This window comes from Chiloscyllium punctatum, chromosome 9 (genome assembly GCF_047496795.1).
Source record: "Chiloscyllium punctatum isolate Juve2018m chromosome 9, sChiPun1.3, whole genome shotgun sequence".
Lineage (NCBI taxonomy): Eukaryota > Metazoa > Chordata > Chondrichthyes > Orectolobiformes > Hemiscylliidae > Chiloscyllium > Chiloscyllium punctatum.
Window position 1 is genome coordinate 116,697,849 of NC_092747.1, and position 24,901 is coordinate 116,722,749.

Sequence of the window (24,901 nt, forward strand, 5' to 3'; positions counted from 1 at the left end):
TTTCTTCAAAGAGAATGGAATATAAAAACAAAAAAGTCTTATGAAAACTCTAAAGACACTAGATACATCACACCCAGAATACTGTGATGATCCCTTTATCTTGATAAATATATAATGGCATTGGCAAAGGTTCATTAGATTGATCCAGAATGCGGACTAATTTTCTCATGGGATGAGATTCAGTAGTTTAGGAGAACGAAAGCTGACCTTGTTGAAATATAAACGATGCTTCAGGAGGTTGACAGATTAGATGCAGAAGGGTTATTTCCCCTTAGGTAAGAGTCTAGATCCAGAGGGTAGACCTCAGAGTAAATTGTCACATATATAAAACAGATATGTCTATCTTTCAGGAATTTTCACTCAGTAGATAGGGAATGTATGGAATTCTTTACCACAAAAGGCTGTAGAGGCCAGGTCTTTATAAGAAGATTCAAGGCTGAGATGGACAAATGCTTTATCTGTAAGGAATCAGGGATTTTGGGGAAAAGGCAGGAGAGTGCAGCACGGGATTATCAGAGTAGCCTTTATCTCATTGAATAGTGGAACAGACTTCAAATGGTCTACTTCTGGACCTACATCATATGGTTGGTAGGACATCAAGTCAGCTGGTGTCACTTGTAAGGTTTCTGATGTATTAGTATTATGCCCATGTGAGTGCCCACACTCAACGCTGGGCATCCTATGGGAGCTGCCAGAAGAAGCTGGGGAGATACTATGCTTTGGCAGCACCATCTCCAGTGGTGCCACAGGTCGGGATTTTACACTCAAGATTAATTTCAAATGATAATTCAATCAATTGCGTGAAGCTTCATTATTTTAGCACTGTCAATCTGCATCTCAAGGTGATAGTTACCTATCGTGGCTATCATCATCATTCCTCAGACACACACTGGGTCCCTTATGTAACAAAAGGATTACCGTGCACCTGCTCAACTGGTTGTGCCTGAATTCTATGGGGATATTGATGTCACTGTGTGAGATCAATCCTAATGGGAGATGTTCTCATCATTTACTGTAACGTAACATGCTTCCTCCAACAAAAATTTTAACTCGATCAAATCTGAAAGAATCCAAATTGAACAGGACTCAATCAGGAGCCAGAGTTTAAGGAAATCGGGTAGGCCATTTGGAACTGAGATGAAGAGAAGTTTTTCACCCAGAGGGATGAACCGCTGGAATTCTCTGCCGCAGAAAGCTGTTGAGGCCAAAACATTGAATGCTTTCAAGAAGTTAGCTGTAGTTCCTATGGTTAAAGGGATCAAAAAGCAACATGGTGGCTCAGTGGATAGCACTGCTACCTCACAGCAACACCTTCGGAGACTGTCTGTATGAAATTTGCACATTCTCCCCATGTCATGTGTGGGTTTCCTCCCACAACCTAATGATGTGCAGGTTTGGTGGCTTGGACATGCTAAATTGCCCATAGTGTTCAGGAATGTGTAGGCTGGGTGCATTAGTCAGGGGTAAATATCGGGTAGGGGAACGTGTTTGAGTGGGTTACTATGTGGAGGGTCGATGTGGACTTTATGGGCCAAAGGGTCTGTTTCCACACTGTAGGTATTCTATTCTATTCTGTTCTATTAAAAAGGCATGGGGAGGAAGTGGGAAGTTCCATGACAAAGATGAAGGGAAATGCTTTTGTAATTGGAGGCTACTTGTGGGAGCTTGTACATTACTTGGAAATGTTGACTCGCTACTCATCACTTCCTACCAAACATGGGTTCCTTGTACGTTTGCAAAATTTGTTATTTATTAAACAAAAAAAAGTCTATCAAATGTCAGAACATGGTGTGACAACAGTGGGGTACAACTACTTTGCAACAGCTTAATTCAAAATTTTCCTGTAATAATTACACCAGGTCCGTAGGCATTTAACTTCTGTCAACTTTAATGACAACTCCAATAATTTTGAAATACACTTGTGCAACTCACTGTTAAAAATCATTGCAACTATTTAATGGAAATCTATACTGAAACCTACAGGTTTAAGGCCATGCCAAGACTGCACACATAAAATGGTTGCCTGAGCATCTAAATATGGTGGATGTTTGTTGTAATTTTAAAGGATGAAGAATATGCATTTATGCCTGCATGTGAAGTAGAAGATACACTCTTTACACGTACAAATTGGAAACCCTTGCATCAGTTTTGAGACACGTTCCTGAAATTGAGCTGCCTTGGACTCAAGCAAATGGGTGGATATTGTGATCGGAGTGGTGATCCTCAAAAGGACATTTGGGGGCCATCTCCAAAACGCAAATGTCTAGACATATTTTCCTAAAATGTGTAACAAGTAAAATTACTGTTAACGGTTCCCAAAGCAGCCCAAAGACTGTTGTCACTTCCCCAACCCCTCCCCCCCAAAAAAAAACTTGAACTCTGATGATAAATGATCTAGATTCGAAATGTTAGCTTGCTTTCTCTCCTTGGATGCTGCCTGTCCCACTGTGATTTCCCGCATTTGGTGTTTTCAGTACAAATTCCAGCATCTACAGTAATTCGCTCCACTCACTTCTGGTTGATTGACTTTTTGGTCATTGGTATTTATGGGGTTTACGGGAATACCTTGGGTAAAAGGCATTGAAGTGTTTGATTAGCCATGATCATATTAAATAGCAGAACAGGCTCAATGGGCTGAATGGCCTACGTTCCTATTTCTTTAGAGGACAATCCATCTTTAATTCACATCTACTTTCACTGGAGCTTTCAGGGATGCACAGTTAGCTCACCGGCTTAACATAAGCAAAGTTGGGATGGTCACCGCATTCATATTTTGGTTATATCAGCTCTGATACAGGATTCCCAATGTAGACTAACACTAGACAATTTGATCTTCATGTCATTTTCCCATCTTAAAAGCCGACGCATTTTAAATTACGTTGCACAACTGCCACATGCTGATTAGTGAGGCACATGTACACTTCAAGATTAAACTAATTTACACAGCTGCTGTTGTGATAAATTAAAAGAGACGAACTATCTTTATCTCTCCCTTGTGAGATAAAGTTGCACCTGCAACTACTTCTCCCTTCTCAGGGTTTGCTGCCATTTATTTGCTTTGTTCAGGAATATTGCACAGTACAACTTTCTTGTGTGTTGCATGGAACCAAACCAGCAGCTTTTAACAGTGACGAAAACCAAATATCTACATTGTAACCAGCAAGTGTAGTGGATGCAATTCATTTGATAAAGAGAACTGTAGCGCCCTCTGTACGTCAAGTACAGGTTAAAAATATGGCATGAACTATCAGCAAGACTGTACGGGAATTCCCTCCCAACATCTACAAATCAACACAGCAGATCGTGTAGATTCAAAAGTAAATTACTCTACCGGAAAATGTAATTTCCATGATACTAGTTGAACAAACATCAGACTGAAAACTGGCATGCCCCAAGATCCAAAGAGATAATACAGCATTAATTGGAAAAGCCTCTCAATTATAATCTGTGTTTTTGATGCAAGAACAGTAGTACACACCTTTGAAAAATATTTATGTTATTTAAAATTATCTAATAAAACTGACTGTAGTAGTCATTTCCATTATTTGAAATTTGGTTTCTGACATGTGATTCAGATTAAACACATTAAATTTTCATGAAAACACAGTTACAGGCTGCATTAATAACCGGCATGAGGTTATCACTAAATCGAAGAATATCTTGAAAGTTTAAAAATAGCTGTTTTCAAATGTATCACAGTTGTATACAAACATGCCCCAAAGTGGTCCGTGAGTTGAATCTTTGAGAGTGTATGTGCGTTTGTGTGTGATGTATGTCTCTGTCTGTGAGTGTGTGTGTGTGTCTTTCTGTAGTGAGCCTATGTGTAGTGTGAATGTGCAGTGTGTGTCTTTGAGTATGTATGTCTGTGTCAGTGTGTGTGTCTGCATAGTGTGTGTCTCTGTGAGAATGCTTCTGTGTGTAGTGTGTGTCTGAGTGTGTGTGTCTTTGTCAGTGTGTATTTTTGTGCGTAATGTATGTCTGAGTTTGTGCATCTCTGTCAGTGTGTGTCTCAGTCAGAACGCGATCTGTCAGTGTGCGTCTCTGTCAGTGTGCGTCTCAGTCAGTGTGCTTCGCTGTCAGTGTGTGCCTCTGTGTATATGTAAATGTAGCTACCTTTTAATTTGCAAGCAATACTACTTAAAAATAGCCCACAGCAAAGCTGTAGAATAACAATGTAAAGGTTAATTTCTTACAAAGCACTGGTGTAAGTTCCTTTTGTGAAGGTACTGGTGAAAGCAATGAGATGTATCCCAGGCTGTTGAGGGAGGCAAGTCAGAAGATATCAAGGAACCTGGGAGTAATGTTGAAATTATCTCTAGCCACTGGGAGGTGTTAACGGATTGCTAATGGTGTCCTATCTTTTAAAGAATAAAGAGATGAAGGGATAGACTAAGAAATTACAAGCCATTCTGTATGGCTTTGGTGACAAAGTGATTACATAGATTTCTGAGAAAGCTCCCTGGCATTATTCAGTTGGATTTCTGAACAGGAAGGGATTACATTCCCTCAATGTCTAGCTATTTGTGACACCACAGGCAACAATTCCTGCTGGTATACACCTGCTGTGCAGGGACCTTTCACCAGTTTACATTCCCCAAACTCCCAGGTGCAGTGAATGTTCACTTCCCACGTCATCGCAAGCTCTGAGAAAGTATCACCAGAAGGTATGGCGAATGACCCCAGTCTGAAATCCCTCAGGCTGTTGCAGAAAATCAATACAATGTTGCCCGTGCATCCACTAGGACCATCAATGAACTGACAATCAGTCTGCCAAGATGTACTTCCATTTCCTGGACCAGTCAGGACTCTGCTACTCAACAGACAGTGTCTCTGGCAGAACAGTTATTTGTTGTGCTCTGAACCCGACATAACCCATTAACAGGGTGATAACCTTACGGACGGAGATGACAGACCAGCCTCATTTCTCCTCAATCGTGGAATCTGACTGAAAAACTGAGGGAGAGAGAGCCAGTGATCATGCTGCTGAAGAAGCCAGAGCAGTGGGAAGACATGACAGACAGGCCTGAAGAGCCTAACAGCAAGGTGGAGGCAACTGGCTGCCTGGGAAGATGTAAGGTGGTGAGCTCGGGCACCTCTGGAATATACCAAAGTGACATTCCCTGAATGGCTAGTGGTTGCTCCTCCTCTATGTCAGTGTGCTGTGGTGTCTCCCTCCCTCCTTGAGAAGATGGACCGTACAGTTGATGGTCAAGTCCATTGACCATCTCTTGCCTGACCAATGAATTAATGCAGTTGTAACTCGAGCAAAGGAATGAAGGCCCTACACATCCCACAACAGAATGTTCTGCTCATCCTGGCCCTCATGGTAGCTAGCACCCATCCCACGGAGGCAGTCATGAATTGGAGACCCAACATCACATAGAACGTTGGGAAATACCTCAGCCCTTTGATGCAACCTATGCATGACCATGCCAGCTGTCCCCTTGCATGACTGTATCTCTATCAGTTCATTAATAGCCGAGTCCAGAGGTTCATCATCAGTAACTGACTCAGCAGCTGCCTGGTCTTTCACACGATTCACAGTGTCAGAGAGAGCTGCGATAAATTCCTAAGTGCTGGACTGTGTCATGGAGTGCTCAGTAGAATGTGAACTCAAGGCTACTCAAGATAGAATATCCACCACAGTGAGTCTCTCTGGGCTGGTGCAGGGTGGAGAGGAATGCTTTGCTGGTGCCTTCAAACAGGGCTCCAATTCTTCCTCCTCAGACGTGCTGTCAAAGATGGGTCTAGGGGATAATTTTGTCAGAAGAAAAATGCTCATATTTTTGCTTTGGTTCGGGTGTGAGACCATTAGGCTACGTAAAATAATATAAATATTTGTTTATGTTGTGAGCCACCACACAGATGTCTAAACATATGCATTAGGAGTAGCAGACTGGAGGCTATCTCACTAGATTGGCATACATGACCAATAGGAGAAAGTGAGGACTGCAGATGCTGGAGTACCAGAGTTGAAAAATGTGGTGCTGAAAAAACACAGCAGGCCAGGCAGCACCCGAGGAGCAGGAGAATCAACGTTTTGGACATAAGCCCTTCTTCAGGAATGAGGCTGGTGTGCCAAGCGGGTTGAGATAAAAGGTAGGGGGGAGGGAATTTGGGGGAGGGGCGCTGGGAATACGATAGGTGGAAGGAGGTGAGGGTGAGGGTGATAGACCGGAGAGGTCGGGAAGAAGATTGCAGGTCAAGATGCTGAATCTGGGGGTTGGGACTGAGATAAGGTGGGGGAGGGGAAATGAGGAAGCTGGAGAAATCTACATTCATCCCGCGTGGTTGGAGGGTTCCTAGGCAAAAGATAAGGCGCTCTTCCTCCAGGCGTTCTGTGGCCAGGGTCTAGCGATGGAGGAGGCCAAGGACCTGCATGTCATTGGCGGAGTGGGAGGGGGAGTTGAAGTGTTCAGCCACTTGGGGCGGTTGGGTTGGTCGGTGTGGGTGTCCCAGAGGTGTTCCCTGAAATGTTCCGCAATGTAGAGGAGACCACATCGGGTACAGCGGATGCAGTAAATGATGTGTGTGGAGGTGCAGGTGAATTTGCGATGGATATGGAAGGATCCATTGGGGCCTTGGAGGGAGGTGAGGGGGAGGTGTGGGCACAAGTTTTGCACTTCTTGCGGTTGCAGGGGTTGGGTTGGTGGAGGGTGTGGACCTGATGAGGGAGTCGCGGAGGGAGTGGTCTCTCCTGAATGCTGATAGGGGTGGAGAGGGAAATATATCCCTGTTGGTGGGGTCTGTCTGGAGGTGGCGGAAATGACGGAGGATGATACGATGTATCCGGAGGTTGGTGGGGTGGAAGGTGAGGACCAGTGGGGTTCTGTCCTGGTGGCGATTGGAGGGGCGGGGTTCAAGGGCAGAGGAGCGGGAAGTGGAGGAGATGAGGTGGAGAGCATCGTCAACCATGTCTGGGGGGAAATTGCGGTCTTTGAAGAAGGAGGCCAGTTGGGTTGTTCGGTCGTGGAATTGGTCCTCCTGGGAGCAGATGCAGCGGAGGCGAAGAATTGGGAATATGGGATGGCGTTTTTACAGGGGGCAGGGTGGGAGGAGGTGTAATCTAGGTAGCTGTGGGAGTCGGTCGCCCGAGATAGAAATGGAGAGGTCTAGGAAGGGGAGGGAGGAGTCTGAGGCGGTCCAGGTAAATTTGAGGTCAGGGTGGAAGGTGTTAGTAAAGTGGATGAACTGTTCAACCTCCTTGTGGGAGCACGAGGTAGCGCCAATACAATCATCGATGTAGTGGAGGAAAAGGTGGGGGGTGTGCCAGTGTAGCTGCGGAAGATGGACTGTTCCACATATCCGACGAAGAGGCAGGCACAGCTGGGGCCCATGCAGGTGCCCATGGCTACTCCTTTGGTTTGGAGGAAGTGGGAGGATTGGAAAGAGAAGTTGTTAATAGTGAGGACCAATTCAGTCAGTCAAAGGAGGGGGTCAGTGGAAGGGTACTGGTTGGGTCGGCGGGAGAGGAAGAAGCGGAGGGTTTGGTGGCCTTTGTGATGGTAGATGGAAGTATATAGGGACTGGATGTTCATCGTGAAGATAATGCGTTGGGGACCGGGGAAGCGAAAATCATGGAGGAGGTGGAGGGCGTGGGTGGTGTCCCGAACATAGGTGGGGAGTTCTTGGACTAAGGGGGACAGGACCGTGTCGAGGTATGCAGAGATGTGTTCAGTGGGGCAGGAGCAGGCTGAGACAATGGGTCAGCCGGAGCAGTCAGGTTTGTGGATTTGGGTTAGGAGGTAGAAACAGGCGGTGCGTGGCTGTGGGACTATAGGGTTGGAGGCAGTGGATGGGAGATCTCCTGAGGTGATGAGGTTATGGATGGTCTGGAAGATGATGGTTTGGTGGTGGGAGGTGGGGTCATGGTCAAGGGGACAGTAGGAGGAGGTGTCCGCGAGTTGGCATCTAGCTTCAGCGGTGTAAAGATCGGTGCACCAAACTACTACCATGCCTCCCTTGTCTGCCGATTTGATAGTGAGGTTGGGGTTGGAGTGGAGGGAGTGGAGGGCTGCACGTTCCGAGGGTAAGAGGTTGGAGTGGGTGAGAGGAGTGGAGAGGTTGAGGCGGTTAATGTTGTGGCGGCAGTTGGATATGAAGAGATCAAGGGCGAGTAAGAGGCCAGCACGGGGGGTGTCCAGGTGGATGGGGTGTGTTGGAGGCGGGAGAAGGGGTTGTCAGAGGGTGGGCGAGAATCCTGGTTGAAGAAGTAGGCGCGGAGGCGAAGGCGGCGGAAGAATTCTTCGATGTCTCGCCGCGTGTCAAACTCATTGATCTGGGAGCATAGGGGGATGAAGTTGAGGCCTCTGCTGAGGACTGATTGTTCATCCTCAGAGAGGGGGAGGTCTGGAGGGATAGTGAAAATACAGCACGGCTGGGAGCTAGGACCTGGTGTGGGGCTGGAGCTGGGAGAGGGGGCGGAGTCGGTCGTGGGGGCGTTCAATATCCCACTTCATACAGGTATGGTCTCCATGACCTCCTGCCAGCTCCACCAGCTCATCAAAATAGGTCAAGAATCTAATGTTGGCGTTATGCCCTGGTTCCATTCCTGCTTATTGTAATACGGTCTGCCTGCAGGGGAAGATGAAAAGACATTAATATGGGTACATGAACACTTCCCCTGCATTCAGAGATACATATTGAGATACACATATACAGGAATGAGAGCAGAAATTAGGCAATTTATGTACAAAGAAACATGAAAGAAATTGTGCTTATTCTCCTTAAAGCCCAGAAGATTAAGAGGTAACCTTATTTAAATGTTCAAATTATGAACAATTTTGACAGGATAAAGAAGGAGTTTCAACTAGTTGGTATGTCAGTAATTAGGGATCACAATTTCAAGATTGTCAGCAAGAGAGCTTGGAGGGAAATCAGGAGAAACCTCTTTCCTCTGTTGTTTGCTGAGTCTGGTTTGTCTTCCGACTGCCTTAGCTTCTTCAGCAGCATGATCATCAGTTGTAGAGATTTGGAATGCACTACCTGGGAGAGAGGTAGAGGCAGATTACATTTATATTCTGGACACATTCCGTGGGGAATGCTTCGGGTAAGTCTTTGCCCAGTCAGCCCTGGGCAGCTAGTGGTGCCTTTACTTGTTCCTGGCCACATGATGGTGCCTGGTGGTGTCTTCCTTGCTAGCTACTGCCAGGGTCTGTGTGGGCTATTGCCTAGTGGGGCTGTTCCAATTGACTTGCTGTATTGCCATTGGCTGTGGCCCAATGAGAAAAAGGAGGGGGATGGGAAGGAGGTGGAGAAAAGCATGGGGACAGCCTGTCAGAACTGGCTGGCACCTTTTGAGCCAGAAGGAACAGCTCTGATATGTCCTGCTAAACTATGGGGGTTAAGAGATGCTATTGGGTGTTGGTTTGCCATGTCTAGTGCCTGGTGAGTGAGGGTTTCCTGGTGAAGATCTCAGGAGGGTACAGCACAGGGAGTGGGTCCAAATCGGAAGGTTGGGAGCAGCTTTGAGCATTTGGGGGTTGCATATTAGCATGGATAGAGAATTGGGTAACTAATAGAAGAAAGAGTGTTGGGATAACAGGCCCATTATCTAGATGGGGTGACCTGTAAGTAATAGTGTTGCACAGGAATTGGTGCTAGGGCCACAGTTAATTGCGATGTATATTAATGACTTGGATGAGGAAAGTGAATGTGCTATCAGCAAGTTTGCAGATAATACAAAAGTGGGCTAGAAGGTAAGTAGTGATGATGACTCAAAGAGTCTGCAAAGGGATATAGATATGTTACATGAGTGGTAGAAAACTGGCAGATGGAATATAATGTAAGAAAATATGAGGTTAACCATTTTGGCAGGAACAATAGAAGAGCATTATTTAAATGGAGAATGACTGTGGAAGGCTACAGAACAGAAGATTTTAAAATTCCTCATCCATGAATCACAAAAAAAAACTCGCATCTAAGTTCAGCAGGTAATAGAGAAGTCAAATGGTATATTGCCTCTTGGTTTCAAAGGGTATAAAAGTTGACAGGTTATGCTAAAATGATACAAGGCAATAATCAGACCACAACTGGAATACTATGAACAGTTTGGGGCTCCTTATCTAAGGCAAGACATACTGGCACAGAAAGCAGTCCAGAGATAATTCACTAGGCTGATACCAGGGATGTCTTATGAGGAGAAGCTGAGTAGATTGGGCCAGTATCCATTGGAATATAGACGAATGAGACAGGGTCAGTGCAGAATGGTTGTATACCATTGTAGGACAGTCTAGGACCAGAGGGTGTAATCTCAGAGTAAGTGCCATTACATTTAAGACAAAAATGAGAAGGAATTCCTTCTCTCAGAGTAGTGAATCTGTGGGGTTCTTTACCACAGAGGCCTGTTGAAGCTGGGTCATTAAGTATAATCAAGGCTGAGATTTTTAATCAACAAGGGAATCAAGGATTATAGAGCAAAGGCAGGAAAGTGGAATTGAGGATAATCAGCTCAGTCATGAGCTCATTGAATGGCAGAGCAAACGTGATGGGCCGAATGGCCTACTTTGGCTCCTATATTTTTTGGTGAGAAACGGTGCCTGTCATTAAAGGTACATTACTGAAGTAAACAATATTAAGACAAATCTTATGATGCTCAGTCAGATTTCTGGTCTTAATCTTTTAATGATGTTAAAGCAAAATGACGCTAAAAGGAGTAATTAGATGCAGGCTTCCTGTATTGGTAAGAAGAATGTAATTCAGTGCATCCAAAGATTTAAAGAATTCTGAATGAACAGCATTTCTGTTTCATCCAAGTATTAGAGTGTAATAGACAGTAAAACCTTTGATGTTGTGTGTGGTTGAGATATTTCTGAGGTGTTTGTGCTGAAGCCACTTTTTGTTGTGTCCTTATCTGATCCATAAGAACATAAAGAACAGGATCAGGAGTAGGCCAGCTGGCCTGTCGATCCTGCTCCATCATTCAATATGATCATGGCTGAACTTTTCGTAGACTCAGCTCCACTTATCCGCCCATTTACCGAAACCCTTAATTCCTTTACCGTTCAAAAATCCATCTATCTTTACCTTAAAAACATTCAATGAAGTAACCTCATCTACTTCATTGGGCAGGGAATTCCACAGATTCATGAAATTTTGGGAGTAAAAGTTTCCTCAACTCAGTCGTAAATCTGCTCCCCTTTATTTTGAAAACATGCCCTGAGTTCTAGTTTCAGCTGCCAGTGGAAACAACCTCCCTACTTCTATCTTATCTATTCCTTTATATATGTATATAAGCTAGCTTGCTGAGCTGGAAGGTTTGTTTTCTGATGCTTCGTCACCATGAGTAGGTAACATCATCAGTGAGAGTCTCCGGTGGAGTGATGTTACCTAGTCATGTTGACGAAATGTCTGAAAACAAACCTTCCAGCTCAGTGAGCTAACTTACATACTTATCATCAACCTGAGCTACAAATCTTCTCTTTTTACCTTATTACAATTGCATGCATGAATCGAACATCACTCTTGGTGCTCCTAATTGAGCTAGGTTCTCCTAATTGAGATGGAAGGTCAGAGTGACCTGATGCTGGCAGGGCTCCTGAGTGTTGTTGCTTCTTTTCTGTTCTAACTGCAAACCTTGGCAGATGAGTTAAAACCAATTGTACTATAAGTCATTACTGCAACATTAATAGTGCTTGTTGTATTCAATGCACATGAGGCATCTGACGGAGATGCTGAGCATCCAATTTGTATGTGAGAATCCTCTGTACTGGCAACATTATAAGATTAATTCACATCTCAAGCTAACTCACATTAGGTGGAGAAAGTTAAAAATCACACAACACCAGGTTATAGTCCAACAGGTTTAATTGGAAGCACACTAGCTTTCAGAGTGACGCTCCTTCATCGGGTGGTAATGGAGGGCTCAATCCTAATACACAGAATTTGCCAGTTCAACACCGGCATCTCCAAATCATTAGGTGGAGAGTGCCACTTATGAAGGTGGAGTGCAGTAGATCGATCTTCCATTTGTAGTCTTACACTCAGAGTCTCTTGAGTCACCCATGAGCACTGAACTCTACTGTCACCTCTGTCCAGGCTGCCTTTATCAGTCAGGATGGCAGCCTGTCACCATTTTTCAGAAACAGTACATCCCTTCTCTCTCAGACAGCCTGCAGAAGAACATGCGAGGAGTTGTCACTGAAGCCTGGAGCCATTTTGTGTCTGGTCATCAACATCCCTAGCAATAATTGGGATTGATGAGCAAAGCTTGAGTGATGCTCCTATATTGCAGAGAGTGAAGTGCTGTCCAGGTGACTTCTAAAAGTGGTACTTGGATGTTGAAGCCCAGCAGCACTCAGTACATCTTGCCCATAAGATTTAATGCTCTATTCACACATGCATTTGTAACGAGGTAAGAAAACTAATTTTCAAGAAACAAAACAACCTGTCCCTGAGTAAAAGTAACATCTGATATTTTGAGACTAGTAGTCTAAAAAAACACAATTCTGATGATACTTTTCTTTAAAATGTTAGTTATTGGCACACACTAGAATTAAGAGAGGATTAGATGTCAATCCAGACAAGAAAATTAAAGGCTGCAATCTTCATTTATATGCAAGCTTGAAGATCCAAGCCCCCGAATGTGGCTTCAGTTTAATTGTGACAGTTTCAGGCAATTACACTTGGGAAACATTTTCAAGAAGGGAAAAAAAGCTTTGCTCGATTCAACAGGAAATGGTACATGACTCAAATGTTTACCAAAGGCAGCTTTGACACAGAATAGAGTGAACGTTGTTTCATTTATTAATTTAGTAAATCTAATTAGCGTGAGTGAGGATCAGTTACAAAGAGCAAGTTCACCACCTGTAAATATCGGAAAGTGTACCTGAAAAAAGAAGTCCAGAACAGAGTTGTGGTTGTCAGGAGAGTTCACTGTTTCCATGGTGACACCTCCTTTCATATATTCCACTTGCTGCTGTTGAAAGAGTGTCTCGTGTATATACTGATGGATCTTCTCATTTGTCATGTTGATACAAAGCTGAGGGACAAAAGCACTCATTTCAATTTTTGTTCTATCGCAGATTGATGTTTGTATCAATAGTAGTAAATTAATGCTGATATTTACTGATCACTATTCCCAAATAGGAACTATTTCTCTAGCTTTTTAAAATGTGTACATTTCTAATTTTCATGCTTTGACTTTCTCTTCCTGGTATAGAGAGCTTGCTGAGAGTGAGAATATCATGGAATTGGCTATAACCTAACCTGATTTCTTCAATACTTCGTCCTCTTTTGATACTAGCCTGGGACAATCTAGGTAAAGAACTGTTTTGTCTCAAGGTACAGTTTAAACTGGATTTATTAATTGAACCAATTATACAATGTTGCAGTTTTCTCTTATGTTATCAGTTTTACTGGTGTCTAAAAATCTCCATTGAAAGGTGTAGCAGTTGGTTATAATTTAATGTTACTGATCTAAGACCCTAATTGTGGTGCCACGGCTTGCTGATTAAAGTTAGCACACATCAATGCTCAAAATACTTTTAAATTTTTGATAAACTTCAATGAATAATAGGAGAGACAATTTCTTAAGCAAACTTCTGGTGGCAAATGTTGAATGAACTCGGAGATGGTTAATGCCATTGCCAAAAATAGCTATGTCTTTCTAGAGTAAAAATACAACGAATTGATTAAAAACATTGACACAATTAAATCAATAGGAGGTGGAAATCTCATGGTCTGTGATCCAAGAAGGATTGGAGAACAATTTCATCACTGATAGAAGGATATAAGTTATTCAATAGAAATTACAGTAAAACATTATAACTTCCTGAAAAATTGAATTCCAAAGTATATGAGGATTTACCATAAGTAGGGAAATGACTTTAATATATTTTCCTGTAATCAATGGCAACAGCATATTTCATGTCATTCGTTCTAATAGCCCAAATGAAATCTTGCTCACTGTAACTCACTGGGACTGTGGTCAGTTTGAGTGATGAAAATTTGAATTGGAAATTTCATGCCTGACCAGAAGCATCTCTGTCAGTGAAGCTGCAATCCAGTGGAAACCAGCTTCCTGATGAAAGGCTGTCCTGGAAGTGCTGTTCCTTATTGGCAGCACCAGCTTTGGAAATGACCTTGATCGTGCTTTCAGTGTATCAACTATTGCAAGTTGAATCATTGAGGAGGAACCAAGTCTGGTTACTCTCCATCACTAGTCCAGAACTGAATGTTAACCTTGCTCCAGATTCTAGACTGACATAGGTACAAAGGGCGAAAGTGAGGACTGCAGATGCTGGAGGTTAGAACCAAGAATGAGGTGCTAGAAAAGCACAGCAGGTCAGGCAGCATCCGAGGAGCAGGAGAATCGATGTTTTGGCCATAAGCCCTTCATCAGGAAGGCCTTCTGTAATGTAGATTTTCCTGCTCTTCGGATGCTGCTTGACCTGCTGTGCTTTTCCAGCACCACACTCTTGACATAGTTACAGATGGAGTCAAAGTCAGTGAAGCCACAACATCAAACATTTTGGTTACATTTGAAAAGTTCATCAGTTTCCCTGGTTGTCAAATCCTCCTGTTGCCCAAAGAGAATCAGACTATTGAAACTCTTCTCAAACAGCATCCATCTCTTTCAACTCTCCTTTTGCATCTCACTGCCATCAGCAAAGCTAAGCAGCTTATGAGTTCCTTTGTGCCTCAGATTGAGGTAACCCATTCAATGGCCTCAATAATTTTCTTCACCTCAGTTCCTGCCCCCTTCCAATAGCAGGCTGTAGTCCGGTGCCCCTATTTGCTCATTCAACTGTGTTCTGACACAAATGTTGGCCATTCAACTCTCTTTCCAAAACCCATTCTGTACTTAATTTCAGAAATCTCCCATTCCAATTTTTGAAGTGGACTGGAGTAACTCTGTGTCCTTAGAAATGGGAGAGGGGAAGCAAACCCAACCATTGTGCGGGTGGTTTTACCATGGTATGTCCTGGCCTAGAGCCCAAACATATTCAATCCTTTGAGTAAATTGTCTCGTTGTCAGAATCAGTGAATCACAAACCCATTTGGAGAGAACTGATTTCCCACACGTTGAAGCTGCCTCATGCTATTCATGTCCAGATCCGATCGCTTTGTGAGCACTCAGGAGAAGGAGGGGGTGGTGTGGCAGGTTGTTGAGGGGTGGGAGATTTGGTGAGAACAAAGGTGGGAGAAAGAGTGCGAGTCAAGGAATGAGTGAGACTGCAAGCCCATAGGACATTGTCTCAGAATAAAGCACCACTAATTTATGGCTGAAATGAGGAGGACTTTTGTCTATGAGGATTGTGAGTCTTTGGAACTCCTTGCCATAGAGAGCTGTGGAGCAGAGTCCTTGCCTCTATTTAAGGCTGAGGTAGATTCTCAATCAATAGGGGAATCAAGGGTTAGGGGCAAAGAGGAAGAAAGTGATGTGAATGGTGGACCAGGTTCTGGGGCTGAAAAGCCTATTCCTGTTCCTAATTCTTACGGTCTTACTTCAAAACAGTAGGAAATGATGTTAAAATTAATTTTGCGTAGTTAGACAAAAATACAGGAAGGGTTTGGAGGGATATGGGCTGGGTGCTCGCAAGTGGGACTAGATCGGGTTGGAATATCTGGTCAGCATGGACGGGTTGGACTGAAGGGTCTGTTTCTGTGCTGTACATCTCTATGAGTCTATGAAATGGTACAATTTTAAATGGGTACTTACACTTCTCTAGGTTCTGTCTCACCAATGTACTGTATTGCTGTAGCTAGGCTCTTATAACGCATCCCCATTGCAAATTCCAGTTGCCTTCCCAGATTACTTGTCAAGATTAAAGTAGTGCTGGAAAAGCACAGCAGGTCAGGCAGCATCCGAGGAGCAGGAAAATTGACATTTCGGGCAAAAGCCCTTCATTCCGAAACGTCGATTTTCCTGCTCCTCGGATACTGCCTGACCTGTTGTGCTTTTCCAGCACCACTCTAATCTTGACTCTAATCTCCAGCATCTGCAGTCCTCACTTTCGCCTTCCTAGATTACTTGCTCTTCCTTTGATAGTCTTTTGTGATTCATGTACTCGATGCAGATTCCTTAGTCCTGCAACATCCTACGGCTTCTTTCCATTTAAATCATGTTCCTGCTTTTGTATTCTTCCTGCTAAAGTGGACCAGCTCACATTTTCCTCTGTTATTTGCCACCTATCATATTCTTGTGCACTCACTTAATCTATCTATGCTCCTTTGCAGACTTGTGGTCGTCTTCTTACAACTTGCTTTCCTATCTATGTATCATCAGCAAATTTGGCTACAATGCAGTCTTTCTACCTCATTATCTGAACCTTCTGAATTGGCCTAGCAAGACTCTGTTCAAGGACTATTAGGGATAGACAACAAATGATAAACTTTCCACAGATACCCATATCCCATGAAAGAATAAAGGAACATGTACCTGTTCCCATTTATCCACATTATTTGCTACATCCTCAAAGTACTTCAGTAGGTTAGTCAATTATGATTTATTTTTCATAAAATCACTGACTCCACCTGATTGTACTATAACTTTCTAAACGTCCTGCTGCTACTTCCTCAATAATGTATTCGAGATTTTCACTGTGATAGATGGCCTGTATTTTCCTGCTTTTTGCCTCTATCCTTTTTTGAACAGTGGGTTATATTTGCAGTTTTCCACACTGCTGAAACTCTTGCAGAACCTAGAGGGTTTTGGAAGATTACAATGTAATCACTTCCTTTAAGATTCTATTTTGCAGGCCATCAAATTAAGGAGATTTATCAGACTTTGGCCCAATCAAATTTCCTAGTATCTTTTGTTCTAATGGTTATGACTATTTTAAGTTTCTCCCTTCCTTTTTTTTCTCTTGAATTTCCATTATTCTTGGATGCCAAATGTGTCTTCTATGAGTATGTTCAAAACATGTTCAACACATCATTGATTGAACTATCACAATAAAAGATAAGAGTTAAAGATTAGCAAATCTTTTGCTCAGATATAGGATTCCTATCACTGGGGTTGTGATGAATCCTGTTCATGCTAACTAAAGAACTTGAATTCAATTAATTTTGAATAAACTTTACTTGTCATAAAAAGATCTCCCAGTTCTCTAGTTCTCTTTAGAGAATGAAATCTGCCAAACTTACCTGACCTGGTCTGAAAATGATTCCAGACCACAGCAATACACATGACTTTTACTTGACCTCTGAAATAGCTTAGCAAAGAACTTAGCAATAAGAAATGTATACAAAAGAAAACCACAATGATAGCCCAACATTGAACAAGGCACTGGACACAGCAATGACACAACCAATCCATTATTGTCACAAAACCTTTCTCGTGAATGTCTCGTGACATGTACGATAATTAAGACAGCTGTCTCTCGAAGAGTGCCTGGCATCGCCGTAAATACAGAATCAAATCTCATGTGTGTATATCCTCTAAGGACACCACAGGGTCCAAAAAGTAACAGCCAGTGGCGCAGTCTGCCCAAGTAAAACTACTGAGGCCTTTGTAGTGCTGCTAGATGTCATATTACTCATATGAATTGTGCATCCACTCTGTTTAAATCTAAATTTATTTTCTTTTTCCTGGATATTTACTTTAATTAACTATGTCAATATGTAACCTAATATATTATTCAAACCCAAATTCGAATACTATGTCCACTCCATTATCATTACTTTTATTGGATCATCAATTCCTTACTCACAATCAATGTGGAAAAGTACTGCACTCAGAAAAGGTCACTGGACCCAAAATATTAACTCTAGTTTCTCTCCACAGATGCTGCCAGACTTGCTGAGCTTTTCCAGCAAGTTCCATTTTTGTTCCTCCTCCAAATGCAATGCGTTCAACATCCTTTATCCTTCACAAAATCATACTCATCCTAAACTTCTCAGTCCTCACTTTATCCTACAGTAATACTGCTCACATGTTAACCTTGTGTGCAATCAGTTTCTTTCCCCACAGTATCGATCTTTGTCTGCTATTCTTTCTGTAGACTTGACCTGTCCAACCCTTACCTTGCAACTTTCCCCTTCTCTTTGTTCTGTCTCAGAACCGCACTGCAGTTTAACGCAAAACATTTGTCATATTCATATTCATAGAGATGTACAGCATGGAAACAGACCCTTCGGTCCAACTTGACAACACTGATCAGATATCCCAACATAATCTAGTCATTTGCCAGCACTTGGCCCAGAGCCCTCTAAACTATTCCTATTCATATACCCATTCAGATGCCTTTTAAATGTTGTAACTGTACTAGCCTCCATTACTTCCTCTGGCAGCTCATTCCATACGCAGACCACCATCTGCATGAAAAAATTGCCTCTTAGATCCCTTTTAAATATTTCCTCTCTCACCCTAAACCTATGATCTCCAGTTTTGGACTACCCCACCTTGTGTCGATTATATCTTTACATGAAGCAAAATGCAATGTTTTCAATAAAATTTAACTGACAATCTTCCAATCATGAAAATGGAATTAATGTAGTTTTCACAAAGCAGCTGTTTGATTGACAATTAGGAATGACATTAGGAATTACACATATTCCTAGCCATCTAAATGTTAATTGAAGTAATTAGCCCCTTAACCACATACAATAATGAACTTTATAGCCACATTGTGTATTTGCAACCATTCTAGATTGCACTCTAGATGATTGCTATTTTGCTTGTTGGCTGGGATCAATCAGGTTTGAAGCTTTGTTTTCATATTAAATCAGAAGTCACATGACACCAGGTTATATTCCAACAGGTTTATTTAAAATCACAGGCTTTTGGAGCGTTGCTCATTTGTTAAGTGAAATGACTTCACCTGATGAAGGAGCATCGCTCCAAAAGCCTGTGATTTTAAATAAACCTGCTGCACTATAACCTGGCATCATGTGGCTTGTGCACCCCCGTCCAACAATGGCATCTCCACATAATTTTTTTTTGTATAGTAATAGAACTGGGGATGTCCAGCAGATGCAATGCTGTGTTCATTTAACAGCAATACCACTGGGAGCTGTGTGCATACTATAATCACTATACACATAAGAGGTCCTACCTGTTCAAAGGCATTTTTCTGAAATTCTTCAAAGCCGAAGATGTCCAATATCCCAATTTCAAATACTGAGCTGCTGCAAACAGAAGACAGCAAAAGTGATACACAAGACCACGATCTGTTTATTGCAAATTAAATGGTGCCCATGTTGACAGGATTGTAATCTCATGAATTTGGCTGTGGTGATACTTTCAGCATAAATATATGTAAGTATAGGCTATAAGTATAGGCTTCTGCCATGTTGGTACTGAAAATTCTGAGCCTTGTTTATACAGCTTAAAATAAAATGTGTTGAAATAATCTTGCTGCGATAACTAAAACCCATTACAGTTCCAGCCCCAGGGTGTTTTCACTGTAACAACGTAACATATTATTTTATGTGCCAGCACCCCATAAAAGAGACATATTTTCCCCTGCCCATTTAACAGTGGGTTAAGAGTCCTCCTTGGGTTTTGAGGAGAGCCTAATTCTAATTGAATGGCTGCTTCAAGCAGCAATTAGCACAGACAGCTCGCCTGTGGGATTCAATTCAATCAAGCTTAAGGAGTTGTTTAAAGCCAGAATGGCCAAGTTTTAATGCCAAGGATTTGCTTGTTGTCTTTGATGTCAAAACAAACTCCTCAGAGTGATCTAAAGTAGATTTTTTTTTTGTTCTCGCCTTTTTTTTGTGTCATTCCGCATCATCTTTGCCCCATGTGACAGCCGGTGGCTGACTGACTAACTCACTCTTTTATTTGATCCACATTTCTTTGTGGCTAAAGGCTAAATGATGTTCATTGCAAGGCAATTAACGTCTGCCCATTGTTAACCACGTGGGCTTTAATCAACAATGAACTGATGCAACCTTGGGTAGCATTGTGAATGCTGTGGGATTGTGAGCACAAGTCTTGTTTATCACAACTCTGAACATTGGAGTACAATATCAGCAGTTGTTCAAAATGGACTCAGGGTTCTTGAATGATCATTAGGGTCCTCAGTACCAACATCTTGAAGATTCAGAGAGGACTACATTGTGATACCAGCTTTAATCTGTCCAAGTGTCTGCAAAGCTGCAGCAATGTGTCTCCAGAAAATGCAGTACCAATCTTGGTGGCTGATTCATTTTAGTGTCCTTTTGATTAGCTGCTGTTCCTGCCTGTCACAACGATACCAAGAACCCAAGCAGAAAGACATCAGACTTTGCCTTCTTTCCAATCTGTTTCCCCTTTCAAAAAAGCAGACACAGTGGGCTCTTTTGAATTGGTGAAACTGTGCCTGCTGCCTGGGAATTGTGTGCAAAACCATATGAACCTGTGCTGCGGGCTAATGTTAAACCAAATGAATTAAAAACCCTGGAGATTCACGTAGACCACAGTCATGAAGAAGCTGCCAAACCAAAAGGAAACCCCAATATGTAAAAATCATAGTATCTTCTTTTTCTTTCCTTGGTTTTCTGTTGGGAAAGTGATGAAGGTTTGGATGGATTGTTCTGTGATACCTGTGTATTGACTAAAATTAGCAATGTCTCCTGCGGATGTTTGGAATGAGTTAAAGTCACTCAATTCCTACAATCAGTATGATGCCACTGGCAGAGACAGTTCACAGGTCAGGTTACAGTAGAATGTGCAGAGTTGATTTTCCTGTGGACATGATGTAGAGGAAGAGGAGCAAAGACCTTGCAATGCAGATCTCTGTCCTGTTGCATTATCCAAAAGTCATAGGTTTTTTTTCATAAGTGTATCAAGAGAGCTTGTGTGGCTTTAGTTACTCAAATATTGAGCAAATAAGACACCATGAATGACATTCATAAGAGAGCTCTTTAGAAGGTCATGCTACACACAAATCAACTGGGTCCATACAAATGACAAAGGGTGAAATGCGGAATTTATTGACTGGTTTCCAGCACAGCCTTGCACTCTTATCACTCTGACCAAACTAACCAGCCAGAAAGCTCCATGTGGACATGGAAAGTTAAAGTGACATGCACTGTTTAACATTCTGATGACTCTGAAAAAATTCCTCATGAAAAGCAGCCAGTGAGAGTTGTAAGGGGAAGTTGAGATGTGAGCAGGGAACAACTGGAAAAAGCAACTGATGGGAGGGGACGAATTGAAAGTTAGGGAATTTCCAAGTGGAGTATTTCAAAGATGAGTGCCCTTCTGGTCCAAGTGGACATTAAGATCTGGGTTCACATGCCAGGTGAAAATGGATCAAAATTTCCCAGCTTCCTAAATGGGATTAAGGCCCAAAGTCAAGTTGGCTTTGGGCCTTAATCATTAACATATACAAACAGACAAACCAGTGCCAGATGAAATTCATCAGAGTAACTTGACAAGTGCAGTAAAGCAGTACAAAAATGCTGTGTCATTATTTTGTCGGCTGGGTGGAAAGAGTTAAAAATGATGCACAAAGGAATTTGGGTAGTATGATAACAGGTCTCTAACTGAGATGGAAATTGCTGGAGAAACTCAGCAAGACTTCTGTGGAGAGAAAGGAGAGTTAATATTTTTAGGTCAGTGACTCTTCTTCATCAGTGGACTTGAAACATTGACTCTGCTTTCTTTCCACAGATGCTGCCAGACCTGCTGAATTTCTCCAGAAATTCCTGTTTTTGATTCACATTTCCAGCATCTGCAGTTGTTTGATTTATTTCAGTTCGAATACTGTTAGGACTTGCATATAATTATTGAAGTGAACACTTTGCACTTTTAGTTTGAAAACCTTTCTGAATCTCTGGGAGGTGAGGGGGGTGGGGGGGAGGGGAGGTGGTGGGCTCAAAGAGGTTTTTTGACAATTACAATGCAGACATCTCAGCTTGTACTACTTCTCCATAGCTGGGTCCCTCCAGCAATATTGTAATTTATCAGGTACATGCGGTGCGATTTACAAAAGCTGCAAATACTACCCAGGTAGTACTGCAGTAGAACACTGCTGTAATAGCTGCCATGTTAATCAGCACAATGTTATCCTCTGCCCTTCATCATGTCATGAAAATGTTAATGGTCTCTTAATTAATTGCTTGTTGGAGATTACTTATTTCCATGGGTTAGTTTATTTTCAACCAGTAAACCACACAAGTTATAAGGCAGGCATTTGATGATCCAACTGGTTTCTGTAGGTGCAGCTCACAAACCCAAAGCAGGATAATGGTAGGAAGAGTTGCAACATTGTATTTACATTGTTCTTACAGGCAAATTCTCCAACAACACCTGAAGAGATGCTTTGAATAGTTAAAGAGGTGGAGTTCCTATAGATCAGGGAAGCAGTTGTCATATAATCAGAGAAAACAATTACAGCCTTTGAAGCAAAATAGGTAAAGGTCAAGTTAGAGGAAATATTCTTCTATCTTGATTAAAGTAATAGAGATAACATTGACAAATAGTGAAAAACTTGCCATAACTATCCCCCAACTTCATTTGAAACTTGTAGGTGGAAAAGAGGGATCAGTGGGCACTGGGTGGCAAACACAGGTTATAGTGGTAAGCAGTGTAGGTCTTTGTCACTGAAAATGTTCACTTGGGGAATTGTTCCTAATGACAGTCCTTATCAGACTGTTTATTTCCGAAGTTGAAAAGTGTGGTGCTGGAAAAACACAGCAGGCCAGGCAGCATCCGAGGAGCAGGAGAATCAATGTTTCGGGCATAAGCCCTTCTTCAGGAATTATGCCCTGAAGAAGGGCTTATGCCAGAAACATTGATTCTCCTGCTCCTCGGATGCTGCCTGGCCTGCTGTGTTTTTCCAGCACCACACTTTTCAACTTTGATCTCCAGCATCTGCAAGTCCTCAATTTCTCCCTGTTTATTTCAGAACTCCATATTGATTTTACCTTTGTAATTTGTTTCCAAATGTAAACTAATAAGTTAGTGAGTTATTGATCTTCCTGACAGAGGCGTCATGGAGAAATGTGCAACATGTTTAAGATGCCTACATCAACATGGCAGAACTTGCTTCATGGACATCTAGCAAATCTGACAACTGGGCAGGGAAGTCATCTGGCCAGAAGTAACAGCTGTCCAAATCTGTCATTGTTTGGAATACCAAGGGGAAGTCAGTTTTCTGCAAAACAAAGGAGTATTTGAACCATAATCCAGCCTTCATCGTTTTCCAGGAAAGGTAGAAAAGCAGATTATTTATTAAATGGTGATGCTTCAACTTGAGTGTCCTCATACAAGAAACATAAGAAGGCAGCACACTGGCAATCTGTCAAAGGGCAGGCCGTCTATTTGTATCTCCTCATTTTATGTTCTTGTAATTCTCTCATCAGTTGCTCTAAAAGTCTCCCGTTTTCAATTTCAATGAGCAACTATGATAAGAGAAAAGAATACTTGAGGTGATACCCTGTCACCGTCCCCATGAGTGCTTTGAAGAAACACAAGTTGTCTTACGGAAGGATCTTCCTTCCGTAAGCAGCTGCTGACCCTCAAAGACTCCAACTCATCCATCAACAGCATTGAGCAGAAGTTGGCTTTGCCACTATTCTGGCATAACCAGCAAAAGGGCTAGGAAAACCACTCCTGAGGTCTCAAATGACCTCTTCACTCCAACATGCAGGGACGTAAAGCAACAGGGAAGATTAATGGGAAGTAGGGTTTCATTGCAAGGAGATTGAAGTACAAGAGTAAGGAAGTCTTACTACAATTCTACACAGTTTGGATACAAGTACACCTGGAATAGAATGGACAGTTTTGGCATCCTTATTTCAGGAAGGATATATTGTATTGGTGGTAGTACAGCACAGGGTCATAGACTGATTTCCAGGATGACAATGCTGTCTGACAATAATTTTGGAAAACTGTAAATACAGCCCATTCATTCAAGAAAGGAGGGGGACAGAAAACTATAAGCTAGATAGCCTAACATCTGTCATACGGAAAATAGTTGAATTAGATTATGAGTTTTGAAAATAATATTTATTCAATCAGACTGGGCAAAAATATTATATAAAAACATAAAGTACTAGAGAAATTTAGCAGGTCTGCAAACACCTGTAAAGAGAAACAGATTTAACGCTTTGAGTCTGATATGAACCTTGTTCAAAGGAAGTGAACATGTGGAAACAGCAAGGGATTGGGATGTCAAATGGAATATTGTCCTTTGTTGCAAGGTGAATGAAGTGTATAAGTATGAAAGGGTTGCTACAGACGTTCAGATCATTAAGCGAGAAATATTATTTCCAGTTTTGGCCTCTTTATATAATGCTTCAAAATTACTTCAGAGAAGACTCACTTGGTCGATTTCATGGATGTAGTGGCAGGTTTGAGTAGGTTAAGCTTAAATTCACAGGAAGAATGAGAGGTCATCTTATTGAAACATGAGAGATTCTTTTGGAACTTGACAGGGTGGATGATTTCCCCTTATGGAGAACTGAAGACAAAAGTTTGACAATAAGAGATCTCCTATTTAAGATGGAGGAGGAATTCCTTCTCCAAAAGGGTCATTAGAATTTGGAATTCACTTCCCCAAAAACTAACGGAAGGAGAACATGCTCAAGGCTGAATCACACAGATGTTTGATTGACAAGGGAGTTAAGTGGAGTTAAGACTACAATCAGATCAGCCATCATCTTATTGAGTGGTTAATCAGGCTTGATAAGTGAAATGGCCTACTCCTGTACCTATTCTGTGCAAAATTATGATCGTGTAAGGAGTTGAACAGCTTGGAACTCTCCTCTCTAGAATGTAGGAGAATGAGGGGTGATACCATTGAAGCATGAATGATTTGGTTAGCCTTGAAAGGCTAGGTGCTGAGAGATTTTATCTTTTGCTAGAGCATCTAGAACAATGGAGCACAGTTTCAGAATAAGGAACCAACCATTTAAGAATGTTAAAAGGAGATTTCTTCACTCAGAGGATTGTAAATCTCTGCTATTTCCTATCCCAGAGAGCTGTAGAAACTCACTCATTGAATACTCTTGAGGCAGAGATAGA

The 24,901-nt window shown here is 42.2% G+C and overlaps 1 protein-coding gene across 6 annotated transcripts in view; it reads right to left on the minus strand.

Moving 5' to 3' along the window:
* Window positions 1-24,901, minus strand: part of myo16 (myosin XVI) — a 390,437-nt gene that overhangs the window by 136,392 nt on the left and 229,144 nt on the right. For 5 of the 6 annotated variants that reach the window (XM_072578153.1, XM_072578148.1, XM_072578150.1 and 2 more), the window contains 2 exons: window positions 18,999-19,071; window positions 12,827-12,979 (listed from right to left, as the gene is read on the minus strand). In XM_072578153.1, the coding sequence (XP_072434254.1) occupies window positions 12,827-12,979; window positions 18,999-19,071 (226 nt within the window). The remainder of the gene's footprint in view (window positions 1-12,826; window positions 12,980-18,998; window positions 19,072-24,901) is intronic. The other variant, XM_072578149.1, reaches the window with a different exon arrangement.